A 13,855-nucleotide genomic window follows, 5' to 3' on the forward strand; every position below is an offset into this window, starting at 1 on the left:
TAATTCTACCAACTGGACCTTCCATTAGAAATACTACTCCTTGGAATCTCAACAAAAGACTTGAGGAATGAGGCCCCTGATTGGATGAAGAGGTGAGGTGGTATCAGAACCTCTCTTCTCTCTTATTCTTCTCTTCCCCCATTATTCTTACATTCTCCTTATTTCTTACCCATAACTCTTGCAGTGACCTGGTTGTTCTCACCACATCCAGACCTCCCACACTCCCCAGTCTGGCCCAAGCCATCACCTATCAAGTGAAATTCTTACTAAAAACACTTTCTGTGACATAGTCTGAGGCTCTCCTACCAAATAAAATTATAGAAATCTCAAAATCTCTAATTATATGAAGTTTCAATTACCTGCACTTGGCATACACAGCCTTTGACCACCCAGTGCAGAGATAGCTCTCATTTTATCATGAATTCCTGTGTTATTTTATGCTGCAATTCAAAAATTATGAGCAATCCTTAATCCCACTCCATACTCTATATTTTTCCAATTGTAGGTGTTACTTCATCTGGTTACTTCTGCCCTCATGTTCTGCATTGTTGTCATCCTAAAGATGTTGATAGCTTTTGCTCATATGTTGAAATAACACATGCAAGTATCTCCATTCAGAGGCTGTCAGAGAGCCAGTGAGGTCAGCCCACCTCCTCACAGTGCAGGAGAATCACAGTGGCCAGAGCTTAGTCCCTCCTCCCTCAGGACTGGCCAATTAGGCCAGACTGTGACTGGCCCATGCTATTTACCAAGGGACATTGGTGAAGGAGGATGCTGAACAGGAGGCCAGACAGCAGGGAGAGAAGTGAAGAGAGGAAGGCAGTCTGACCTCCATAAGGGCAGAAAACATTCAGGACAGACAGAGAAATTGAACCTGGAAAGCTGCTCACTACCAGGTCTGTGAAGAGACAACTTGGCTAAAAAGTATTTAGTGCAGGGATCATACTGCATCGGAGAGAAAACAGAGAAAAACCATAATCTTGTGGTTCAACCAGAGGCAAGAGTTGGACATTTCAAGAGTTGACCCAGATATTCTAGGGATTCAAGAACAATGAAGCTCGAAGGAAAGTGTGGGCAAAACGGGAGCCTTGTGGGGAGGAGTCAGCCACACCTGGGTGAGGAGCATCAGGAACAGGAGAAAGCTGTGGCAAGCGCAGGGGCTGAGGTCCATGTGAAGCAGGAGGCAAATGGGAAGCATGAAGTTCCCAGCAAAAGCCTCAACAGGTACACCTGGCAGGAGATCCAGAGACACAGCCAGGAGGCCGACCAGTGGCTGGTCATCAACCGCAAGGTTTACAATGTCACTGGCTGGGCAGACAGGCATCCAGGTGGGCGCCAGGTCCTGAAGCACTATGCCGGGGAAGATGCCACGGTAAGAAACTCTCTCTCTCTTTCTCTCCCCCTGACCCCGAGCTGCTGAGTGGCTGAGATCTTGGCTGTCTTCCCCTAAAGCATGTGGGGATGTGTGCAGGTTCCATGGTCACTCCCATCCTCACAAATCAATTTTCAGGATTCCTATCTGTGAATAGCAAGAACTTGGACACAAATGAAGCCTCAATGTCTGGCTATTATCTGCACCCAGTTTGGGATAGGCTCGGGCATTGACAGTAAATAGTCTATTTGTGTATGCTGGGTTTTGTTTTATTCTTATTGTTTCTTTGGCTTTCTTTGGAAATGGAGTCACTGTCTTGTGAGAAGAAAGATGCAAAGAGGTAAATATAATATGGGAGACAAAAAAATCTACACCCAAGTACAAATTTCTAAGACTCTTACAATTGGAGTATCTAAAAGAAAGAAAGTAATCCATTCATTCTGCTTCCAAATATCCTGATTACTGGTGAAAGCCAACAGTTGCCTAGACTTTGAGGGCTTAAAAAGCTCTTTTGCATCCTGCAGCACACTCGGTGGGATATAGGTGATATAACCCAGTTTTATGGACACAATCAAATGCATCTCCTTGCTTAGACCTACCCAGGGGGAGGGTAAATATTATTTTCACATTACAAATTAGAAAATTAATGTTCAAACAGGTTAATAATGTGTCACACAGGCGGCAGGTGATAGTGTCACATTTTGATATCAGGTTGGATTGACCATAAAGCCCTCTATAGCTGGATCCTTAAGAAAATAGCATTTTCACCAAATATTTGAAAAGGAGGTCTCCCCAAACTGTAAGTGCATTTGGGAATCCTTTAAAAAATGGTCCATAGGACGTTTGTTTTCTACCTTTCTGAACACACCCAGGTACATGTCTACCATTTCTCTCAGATTTGATTTTTTTTAAAACCAAGTTCAATCTTTTCTCCCGAAATGTGCATGAGCTTGTAGTAAGGGATTTCCACATGCTGTGTAGAAAGCTACAGAGGAGAGAGTATAAGAATCAAGGTGAAGAGCATTTGTGTGAGAGTAACAGCAGAAAAATTTAAGAAAAGAAAATGAAAAATACAACAGACCCCTAGCTATCCATCCCCTCATTTCCCCAACTCAGAGAAAATATGGAGAAAGCTTTTCCAGTACGAGTCACAGAATCATCTCAGAGGCCATGCTGGTGAGGACATGGGTCTCCAACCGCCTTGGAAATAACTGATAGCCTTACTGGGCTAAAGGCAGCCTGGATGATAAATCTATAAGTTGTTGGTGATTTTTATCTCAGAAATCAGGAAAGACCTTGGTGTCATATCCACCTATTGTCAAAGACGAGGAATTAATGAATATAATAGAAACCATCAGGATCTTAAGAACAAACATTTTTGCCACCTTAAGATTCATATATGATTTATTTGCGGGGGAGAGGAGCCTTTAATTTTACATCTTTCCACATTTAAAAAAATATTTTACAATAGGCAAATATTACTTTAATAATTAAAAGCCCTAGTAGAGTCTTTTATACAATAAAACGGGAGCTTTTCAAATTCTGTTCTGGTATCTAGATTTTCATGTTTTTTTTCATTTTTTCTCTTTCTTTTTTTAAAATTCAGAATATTATGTGGGTACAAACGTTTTGGTGATATGAAATCTGTTTGCCTCGCCAAGCCAGGGCTAAAAGTGTGTACTTCCCTCATACAGTGTACTCTGTTTCCTATAGCTGTGGATTTATCTCCTAATAGCCTCCACCACCACCATCTTAACACCCCTACCTGAATAGCACCCTGTGAATATTACTACCATATGAACATCTTAGTGTTGATCAATTAGTACCAATTTAATGGTGAGTACATGTGGCACATGTTTTTCCATCCTTGTGATACCTCACTTCGAAGGATGGGTTCAAGCTCCATCCAGGATAATATAAGAGTTGCTAGATCACCATGTTTTTTTAGTTGAGTAGTATTCCATGGTATACATACATATACCACATTTTATTAATCAACTCATGGATTGAAAAGTACTTGGCTTGTTTCCAAATCTTTGCAACTGTAAATTGTGCTGCTATAAACATTCAAATGCAGATGTCCTAATTATAGAAAGTCTTTTATTCCTTTGGATAGATGCCTGGCAGTGACATTGCTGGATCAAATGGTATTCTGAATTTTAGCTCTGTGAGGTATCTCCAAATTACCTTCCATGGGGGTTGTGCTAATTTACAGTCCCACTAGCAGTGTAAGAGTGTTCCTATCTCTCCACATCCATACCAGCATTTGTTATTTTGGGCCTTTTTGATAGAGGCCATTCTCACTGGAGTTAGAGATATCTCGTTGTACTTTTGATTTGCATTTCCCTAATGATTAGAGGTGTTGAGAATTTTCTTATATGTTTGCTGGCTATTATTCTGTCTTCTATGGAAAAGTTTTGTTCATGTCCTTTGCCCATTTATTGATGGGGTTGTTTGATTTTTTTCTTGTTGATTTTTTAAAGCTCTATATAGATTCTTGTCATCAGCCCTTTATCAGATTTGTAGAAAGCAAATATTTTCTCCCATTCTGTAGGTTGTCTATTCGCTCTAATGATAGCTTCCTTGGCTGTGCAGAAACGTTTTAGTTTGATCAGGTCCCATTTGCTTATTATTATTGCTGCTGTGATTGCTTTGGGAGTGTTTTCATAAATTCTTTACCTAGACCTATGTCTAAAAGGGTCTTCTCAACATTTTCTTCCAGAATTCTTAAGATTTCACACCTTAAGTTTAAGTCTGTTATCCAATGTGAGTGATTTATGTGAGGGGTGAGAGCTGGGGATCCAATTTCATTCTTCTGCATGTGGATGTTCAGTGTTCCCAGCACCAATTATTGAATAGAGATTCTCATCCCCAATGGATACTTTTGTCTGCTTTGTCCAAGAGTAGATGACAGTATATAATTGGTTTCAAGTCTGGGATCTCCATCCTATTCCATAGTTATATACCTGTTCTTGTGCTAATACCATGCTATTTTGATTACTGTAGCCTTGTAGTGAAGATTGAAGTCTGGTAGACTGATGCCTCCCAATTTGTTCTTTTTGCTTAAGATTGCTTTGGCTGTATGAGGTCTTCTCTGGTTCAAAACAAAGCATAGAATTACTTTTGCTAAATATGTAAAGAATGATGGTGTAATTTTGATAGGGATTTCATTAATTATGTTGATCACGTTAGGTAGAATGGACATTTTAACAATATTGCTTCTACCAATTCATGAGCATGGTAGGGATTTCCATCTGTGCACATCTTTTACAATTTTTTTTTCTCAGAGTTTGGTAGTTCTCCCTATATATGTCTGTCACCTCCCTAATTAAATTTATTCCTAAATATTTAATTTTCTTTGATGATATTGTGAAAGGTGTTACATCTTAGATTTGATTATCAGCTTGACAGTTATTGGCATATATGAATGCCTCTAATTTTTGTGCATTAATTTCGTATCCTGAGACTTTCCTGAATTCATTTATCAATTCCAGGAGTCTTCTGGTTGAATCCTTGGTATTTTCTATGTATATTAGCATATCATCAGCAAAAAGTGACAGTTTGACCACTTCTGAGCCCATTGAGACACCCTTCACTTGTCTGATTGTTCTAGCAAGGACTTCCAGCACTATGTTGAATAGAAGTTGTGATAGTGTACACCCTTTTCTGGTTCCAGTTTGAAGCAGGAATCATTTCAATTTTTTCCCATTCATTATGATATTGGCTGTGGGTTTATTCATAATGGGTGTGGTATGCACCATCTGGGGGTTGGACACGCTTGAAGCTTTGGCACAGCAGGGGGGAGGGGTGGCAGGGGCAATATATGTAACCCTAACAATATTTGTACCCCCATAACATGATGAAATAAAAAGAGAAAAAAGAAAAAAAAGAATGTCCCATCTAGGCCTATTTTGTTGAGAGTTTTTATTATAAAAGTGTGCTGGATTTTATCAATTACTTTTTTGCATCTATTGGGAGAATCATATGGTCTTTGTCCTTGCTTTTATTTATGTGGTGAATTACATTTACAGATTTGTGTATGTTGAGCCAGCCTTGCATCACTGGAATTAAGCCCACCTAGTCATGATGAATTCTTCTTTGATATGCTGTTGAATTTCATTTGCTAAGATTTTGGTGAGGACTTTTGCATCTATATTTATGAGGGATATTGGTCTGTAGTTTTCTTTTTTGCAACGTCCTTTCGTGGCTTTGGTATCAAGGTGATATTGGCTTCACAGAAAGAGTTGGGAAGGATACCATCCTTCTCAATGTTTTGGAATAATTTCTGCAGTATAGGTATGAGTTCTTCATTGTATGTTTGGTAAAATCGAGATGTGAACCCATCTGGTCCAGGCCTCTTTTTTGTGGAAGATTTTTTGTTGCTGCTCCAATTTTCATGCTTGGTATTAGTCTGTTCAGGAATTCTATTTCCTCCTGATGGAATTTATGGTGGTTGTCTGTTTCCCTGAATTTGTTCATCTTCTGCACATTTTGTAGTTTTTGGACATATAGATTTTTAAAGTATTCAAAGATAATGTTTTATATTTCCATGGTGTCTGTAGTGATCTCTCCTTTTTCATTTCCAATTGAGTTTATTAGAGTCATTTCCTTTATAGTTCTTGTTAATCTAGCAATAGGGTTGTCAATTTTGTTTATCTTTTCAAAAAACCAGCTTTTGGTTTTATTGATCTTCTGTATAGTTCTTTTGTTCTCAATGTGATTTAATTCTGCTCTGATCTTAGTTATTTCCTTTCTTCTGCTAGGTATATAATTAATTTGCTCTTCCTTTTCCAGTTCCTTGAGATGGCTTATTAGTTTGTTATTTGTGAGCTTTCTGTCTTTTGGATGTGAGCATTTACTACTATTAGTTTTCCTCTCAGGAATGTGTTTTCTGTATCCCACAGATTTTGATAGCTTGTGTCACCATTATGATTTAATTCAAAGAATTTTTTGATCTCCATCAGAATCTCTTCCTTGACCCAGTAGTCATTCAGCAATAGATTCTTTAATTTCCAGAATATTGTGAAGCAGTGAGTGTTTCTGTTGGAATTGATGTCTACTTTTATACCAGTATGATCTGAGAAGAAACATGGTACAATTTTATTTTTTTTTAATTTGTTGAGGTCTGATTTGTGACCTAGGATATGGTCAATTTTGGAGAAAGTTCCATGAGCTGAGGAGAAGAATGTATATTTGGATTTATTTGGGTGGAATGTTCTGTAGAAGTCTGTTAGACCCATTTGTTCTAGAGCTCTGTTTTATTTCTTTGCTTATTTTTTTGTTTGGTGGATCTGTCCAATTTAGACAATTGGATGTTAAAATCTCCCGCTACTATGGCATTACTTTTTATCATGCTATTTATTTCAAACAGGGTTTTCTTTACATATCTGGATGCTCCTGTGTTGGGTACATAGATATTAAGAATTTTTAAGTCTTCCTGTTGGATTTTTCCATTCACAATTATATAATGAACATCTTTGTCTTCTTTTAATTTTGCTATTCTAAAATTTATGCTGTCTAAAATCAGAATCGCCACTTTTGCTATCTTTTGGTTTCCATTTGCCTGGAAATTTGTTTTCTAACCATTGACCTTGAATCTGAAAGTGCCTTTGTGTATTAGATGTGTTTCCTGGAAGCAGATACTTGGCTTATGCATTTTATCCATTCAGCCAGTCTATGTTTCTTCAAAGAACAATTCAAGCCATTCACATTTATTCAGAGCATTAATATTTGAGGTAGATTTCTGTTCATATTGTTGGGTAAATTCTTATTGTTTTGTTTTACCTCTGAAGCCATTGTGGAATCTGGGTTATGGACTTTAACTCTTGAATGATTTTAATTTGGTGGGTGTCTCTTGTGCTGTTTTGTGTATAATGCAGGTCTGAGTACTTCTTGCAGAGCATGTCTGGTCTTCACAAATTCTGTCAGTGATTGCTTGTCTGGGAAAGTCTTTATTTCTGCCTCATAGATGTAGCTCAGTTTTGCTGGGTAAAGAATTCTGTTGGTTATTATTCTGTTTTAGAAGATTGAGGATGGGTCTCCAGTCCCTTCTGGCTTGTAGGGTTTTAGTTGTGAAGTCTGCAGTTAGTCTGATATGTTTTCTTTTTTATCTGTTGTTTTAGTCTTACTGCTTGAGGGATTGCCTCTTTCATGTTTATTTTTGCTAGTCTGATAATTATGTGACATGGTGATTACCTCTTCATATTGAGTCTCCCAAGAGTTCTGTGTGATTCTTCTCCCTGAATATCTAGGTTTCTGGCCAGGCCAGGCATATTTTCTTCCTGTATTTGAAGAAATAGATTTTCCAGCCTTGTGTATTTTCTTCTTCTCTCACTGGGATGCCTATATTTCTTATATTTAGTTTCTTTACATAATTCTACATTTCTAGTATATTCTGTTTTTGCATCTTGCTTCTGTTTTCTTTTGCTCCATCATTTTGTTTAGCATACAGGCATAATCTTCCAGCTCTGAGATTCTCTCCTCTCCATGATTCACTCTATTTTTAAGGATTTCCACTGTATTTTCAAGTTTCTTGAATGCCTTTTTCATTTCTAAGATTTATTTTTTGTGTTTTTCATAATATTTCAATTTCTTTAGAGAATTTTTTATTCATTCATTGTTCTCATGGCTTCTTTGTGTTTGGATTTTATTTTATCTTCAATTCCACTGAGTCCCCTTACGATCCATATTCAAAATTCAAGCTAAGTCAATTTAAGCATTTCATTTAAATTAGTATCCAATTTTGAGGGTCTAATGATTTCTTTTGGGGTTGATTTTTCTCTCTGCTCTTTCATTTTCCCTGGGTTGTTTCTCTGTTTCTTTCTCATCAGGGAAATTTACTGAGAACTGAGAATGCTAAGACTAGTTTGTGCCCTTAACTTCAAGCCCTTAAGGGATGTTCCTTAACTGTAGTGGGTGGAGGCATGCTGGTCTTATATCGTCTTAGAGGTATTTTGGCAAGTTGGGTTACCTCTGACTTATTTTCTTCACCTCTGGCCTGTGTGAAGATTACTGAGTTTGGTCCCCAGCTGAAGCTTTATATGGTGAATTGCACCTGTGTGTATAACTCCACTGCCCTATAATAGCTTGAGATGGAGGGCATGGTGTTAAGCTATGGGGTTATCCTCTCTGTAATTGGTTGTAGATTGTGTGGAGGAGTGAGTTATTGAAGTAATCTGATGCCTCTGTGTTGTTTTCTGGTCTTCAGGTGAGGAATACTAATGTTCCAATCTTTAGGAAGGATATTGACACTCCCAAGGGTTATTTGGACCCTATTCCTCCTTAAAGTGGTGGTAGGAACAAGGCAGTTTGCAGCTTCTGCTTACCATCCTAGATGTGTGTGTTTCTATAAATGCTTCATTTACTGCTAGAGGGAGTCACTAATATGTTATTCATGGTTTTTCCACCACACCTGGGAGGCTGCTTGTGATGGAAGGGGTTACTCTGTGCTTCTGCTGGGGCCTCTGCCAGGATTTTCATTCCTTGATTTTGAACCCCATTGCTGGCAGCATCTAGGATTTAGACATAGGCCCAAGAGTCCCCGGGCTGGAGTAGGGATGCTGCCCCAAACCATAGGGCGTCACAGAGTCAGGGCTGTGGGCCCCCAAGATGGCAGCTGCCCTCCCCCAACAGAGCACTAGCATTGGGGGTGTCTGTTCAAGAGTTGGCAGATCCTGCATCAGGGAGCTGAGTCAACAGGATTTCCACTGAATCTTGTGTGTCAGCACTTGACAATCTTGTGACTGTCTGGAACTGGTGAATGTAGGGTGTTTGCCACACTCTTGATAAAAGTACATTCATTTGCAACCATTATTATTCATATCACCAGCATCCAGGTCCTCAGAAATGCAATGATTATTCTCTGTTGTTTGTTCCCCACCAGCTTAGAACTCTTGGGTAAATTTGGGGTCATCTGATTGAGAAAAGAGGGGTATATGATGGAGAAGCATCATGCTCTCTAGTGAAGGAGGCCAGAACATAATGACAGAGGACCTGAGGCCAACTGCTCACTCTGTGACTTATGGAGCATTGGCAGATTGAGGCCCTCAGTGGCAAGTGTATCCCAAAGTACAGTCTTTGTGTGCCAGCCCTGGACTCAAAGCTGCACCTGCCTATAGGGGGACATCTTTTTTTCTTATTTTTATCATAGCTCTTTCTAGGACTCCATCTTCCTTATTAAAGGTGGATAATGATACCTAAGTAATATGTCACATGGGGTCATTCCTTCATTCATGCAGTCAGTTGCTTTACAACTCATGTTAGGTGACCAGCCTAATGGGAACGTAACTGCAATGGTTTGCGTGTAGACTCCCCATTTACCAGGAACATCTTGAGGATGTTGCTTAAGCTCTTGCAGTCTCAGTTCCCTTTTGTAGAACATGGAGATAATAATATCTTCATCTTAGTATTGTTGTGAAATTCAGCAAAGATAAAATGAAGTGCTCCATATGCTGCTGGGCACAGATTCATACTCAAATGATGACAGATTTTGTATTTCATTATTGCTTCATTCTCCTGAGAAAGATTGTAATTTCTTTCCAGAAACAATACTAAGAAAAATTAATTTATAGAAAGAAAAAGTTGGCACATAAACTCCTGTTATTACACATATGAGTTATCTGGTTGTATTCAAACTACGGAATTTAAAACTAATGTCACCAGAGTAACTGGAGTTTAGGTCCAGGATTTTTCACTTTTAAGAGCTCACCAAAGAAAAGCTAGAAACAGCCTAAATGTCCAAAAAGGGAATTGATTGTATAGATTATAATATGGTTGAAATATGACTAACATTCAATTATTAAAATGAGGATTAGTAAACTCTTTGATGATAGGTAATACATATGAATAAATAGTTGTCCACAAGTTTTGTATAAACCAGAAGTATGTTCCCAGATCCACACACACAAAAAAGTAAATGTAATCTTGTGATATATTTACAGAAGCAGCATGCTCAGAACAAAGAAATCAGGCTTATTATCCTATAGAATGACCAGCACATGCCTCATCTCTGGGCATCACACTCTAGCAGAGACATTGAGAAAATCAAGTTCTTTCTCATGAGAGACCAAGACCAACATGACAGGGAACAGATGACAAAAACTTAGAGGAAACATGGCAGACTATGTTTCAACTACTTGTAGGACTTCTACATGGAAGAAAGTAGAGATGTGTACAGCTCCTGAAGAAAACATCTTAAATGGTATGGGATGAGTAGAACTAGCAAGAGCCAGGCTGGGTCAGGAGGAAGAGGGGGTGTGTGCAAAGTGTAAAGGAGATGGAGGAGAGGAGAAAGAAGGGAGTTCAAGTACTAATAGGTGAAAAAGGTGCCCTGGGGAGACTCAACCTTTCTGTAAGATCAGTCTGGCAGATAAGTGAAGGATGAAATTGAGAAGAGCCGGTCAAGATGAAGGAAGACCTATGAAACACTGAGAAAAGAAATTGTAGAAAATGTAAAGAGATGGAAAAATCTGCCATGCTCATGGGTTGGCAGAATCAATATTGTTAAAATGTCTATACTACCCAAAGTGATCTACAGAATTAACTCAACCCCTATGAAAGCATCATCATCATCATTACAGACCTAGAAAAATACTTCTATGCTTTGTATGGAACCAGAGAAGTCTTCATATAGCCAAAGCAATCTTAACAACAGAGTAAATTGGGAGGTATCAGTGTGTCAGACTTCAATCTTTAATATAAGGCTATAGTAATCAAAACAGCATAGTACTGGCATAATAATAGTGATGAGATTTTTGGAACAGGGCTGAGAACCCCAATAAGAAACTATCTGCATACTGTCATCTAATCTTTGATATGCCTCCCATTCTGGAATACTATAGCTCTGCAGTATCTATTGTCACAGTACTGACCTGCAGACTTTCCCAGTAATCAGAAGAAACAGTAATCCTGGAAGAATATTATCATCAGCACATTTTTTAAAAATTTCAGGGTGTTATGAGGGTACAAACATTTTGGTTACATTTTATGTCTTTGCCTCTTCCTAGCGAGGTTTGGAGGCATGCCCTTTATCTCTACAATGCTCATTGTGTCCTTTAGTTGTAAATTTACCTCCCACCCAATCCCCTAATCCCTGGAGAATATTACTATGGTGTGAGCACCATAGTATTAATCAGTCAGTAATAATTTGATGGCAAGTACAAGAGAAGACTATTCTTCCGATCTTGTGTTACCTCACTTCGGATAATGGCCTCAAGCTCAACCCAGGAAAATATAAGAGGTGCTACATCACTGTTATTTCTTATACTTGAGTAATATTCCATTGTATACATATACCAAATTTTAATAATCCACTCATGAATTGATGGGCACATAGGTTATTTCCACATCCTTGCAATAGTGAATTGGTCAGCACATTACTTTAGAGCTTCAGATAGCTGTTCAGAGCATCATGAAATTGCAATAGATTACACTCTTCTGCACCTTGATCTTGATCCATCAGGAGGCTTTCCACCCTAATCTGCTCCAAAGCAATAAACTGAACATGATTTCTCAGTAAGGATCACTGTGAGACACTGGAATCACCCTTTAATCACTGAAACTTTCCCTTCCTGCATTCTTGGTTAGAGGGACTAAGCTTTAGTATCATAGAATATGAAAATTAGGTAATACCTTTGCTGTCCTGTGGTCCAGCATTTCCCAGGGGGTCAGAAGAAGTGAGCAGAAGCATAATGGACACTAGCGTCTGGATTGGTTCCAGCAGATAATGTCCCATTTTATACCTTTGCATCTAGAGACCCTTAGGTGAAATAAATCTCAGGATTAGATATTGTGGCCTTCTAAGGAACCTTGTTCATTATATAAGGACCTTCTTATATAGGCTTGTAGGCTTCTTGTAGTTTTGTGTATAGGTCTTCGATACATCTAAAATTGCTTCAGGATTTGAAGATGATGGATTCCAAATATTTACTAACATAATTCGGAGCTTACTCCACATTAGACATTGGTGTACAGAAAGAAAATCTCTCAGTGCTGTATCGAAGACAAAGTAAGTAGTAAATTTTATCAGTAGAGGTATGCATGTAAGAAAGATCTAATGTGTACAGAAAACTTAATATATACTATTCAACATTCTCATTAGTTTATTTAATCATTGTAATAACTTAATGAATTGAGTGACTATTATCATCACCCCCATTTAGAGAAGAGAATATAGAAGTACCATGGAAAATTTAAGAGACATGTCCACAATTATACAGCTAGTGTGTAGCACAGCCAGAATTTAGATGTAGGAATTCAGTGATGGGCTCCAATTTTTTAAATCACTATTATGCAATAGCACCAACCCAGTGTACTTTGCATGGCTCCCATGTCTTCAAAGTACAAATTTGTTGATATCTTACCATTCACTTTTTAATTTTTATTTCAGGATATTATGAGGATACAAATATTTTGGTTACATTTTATGTCTTTGCCTCATCCAGAAAGCATAATACCAGGAAGTCCAAATCTTCCTTTTGAAGAATCTTTCTTCAATTCAAAAACTGTTTCAATCCATGGAAGTAAAGAATCTCTAACTTCCAAACATGAGCAGGATATAGGAACCATTGCTGTTTCTTATAGGCACATGGAATTGCTACTTAATGTGCACCTGAGATGAAAAAAGTACAGTTGATCATCTCTATTCTGTGCCTAACTGTTGTCTAGTGCCAACTTAACCTGCCATTCTCTAGAAATAACTAGAGGAGAAATAACTGAGGAAATAACATTCTCCTGGGCCTTGGCCAAGAACCAAGTGGGACCCCTAAATAGGAGATGACCTCAATTGTGGCATGCCTCAGAGTGTGTGAGCAACTTTCACACTAAGATTGATGCTGGATTTGAAGAGTCATCAGGGCCTATAAACTCAAACAACTATTTCTTCTGGATTTCCATAAAATAAACAGTGATCTTGTCCATGCTCCAGGATAATCTGACTGTGTCATTGTGCCTAGAGAAGTGTCGTGTACAGTAGGTGGATATCTAGCAGGAGACTTTCACAGAGAGGCTCACAAGAGTAATTTGGATCAATCAACTTGAAGCATCAACCTGGAGTTAGACACAAATCCTCTATAATGGTTTCTGTGCTGGTGCCAGTGTAGGCACAGGGTAAGATAAGCAAGGGGACCGATCTGTAGATAAGCATGTCCCTTCTAAGACTCTAACAGCTCTCTCTGATTTACAGGATGTCTTCAGGGCTGTACATCCAGAGATTGACGTTGTGAAGTTGTACCTTAAGCCACTGCTCATTGGAGAGCTTGCACCAGGAGAGCCCAGCCAGGAGAGAAACAAAAATGTGAGTGAGGTTTCAGGATCCAAGTATGTGGAAGGATGGAGAAAAGGCATAGTTAGAGATCGATTTACTCTTTTCTGTGAGAAACCAGCTGTTGTGCCTGGGGGTGCCCACAGCATAGTAAATGAGTGGATTCTGCATATTTCAAAGCAATATCTTTCTCTTTTGTCCTCAGAACCCTCTGTGAAACAAAA

General features: G+C 38.6%; 1 protein-coding gene across 1 annotated transcript in view; it reads left to right on the top strand.

Annotated features, from left to right (window-relative positions):
* Positions 1 to 1,051: 1,051 nt before the first annotated feature.
* LOC105863106 (fatty acid desaturase 2-like protein FADS2B) overlaps positions 1,052 to 13,855 on the top strand; it is a 48,974-nt gene continuing 36,170 nt past the window's right edge. Inside the window, exons 1-2 of the mRNA XM_012749859.3 lie at positions 1,052 to 1,372; positions 13,554 to 13,664. Coding sequence (XP_012605313.2) covers positions 1,052 to 1,372; positions 13,554 to 13,664 — 432 coding nt within the window. The remainder of the gene's footprint in view (positions 1,373 to 13,553; positions 13,665 to 13,855) is intronic.

The sequence above is a fragment of the Microcebus murinus genome, chromosome 4 (genome assembly GCF_040939455.1).
Source record: "Microcebus murinus isolate Inina chromosome 4, M.murinus_Inina_mat1.0, whole genome shotgun sequence".
In the NCBI taxonomy this organism is placed as follows: Eukaryota; Metazoa; Chordata; class Mammalia; order Primates; family Cheirogaleidae; genus Microcebus; species Microcebus murinus.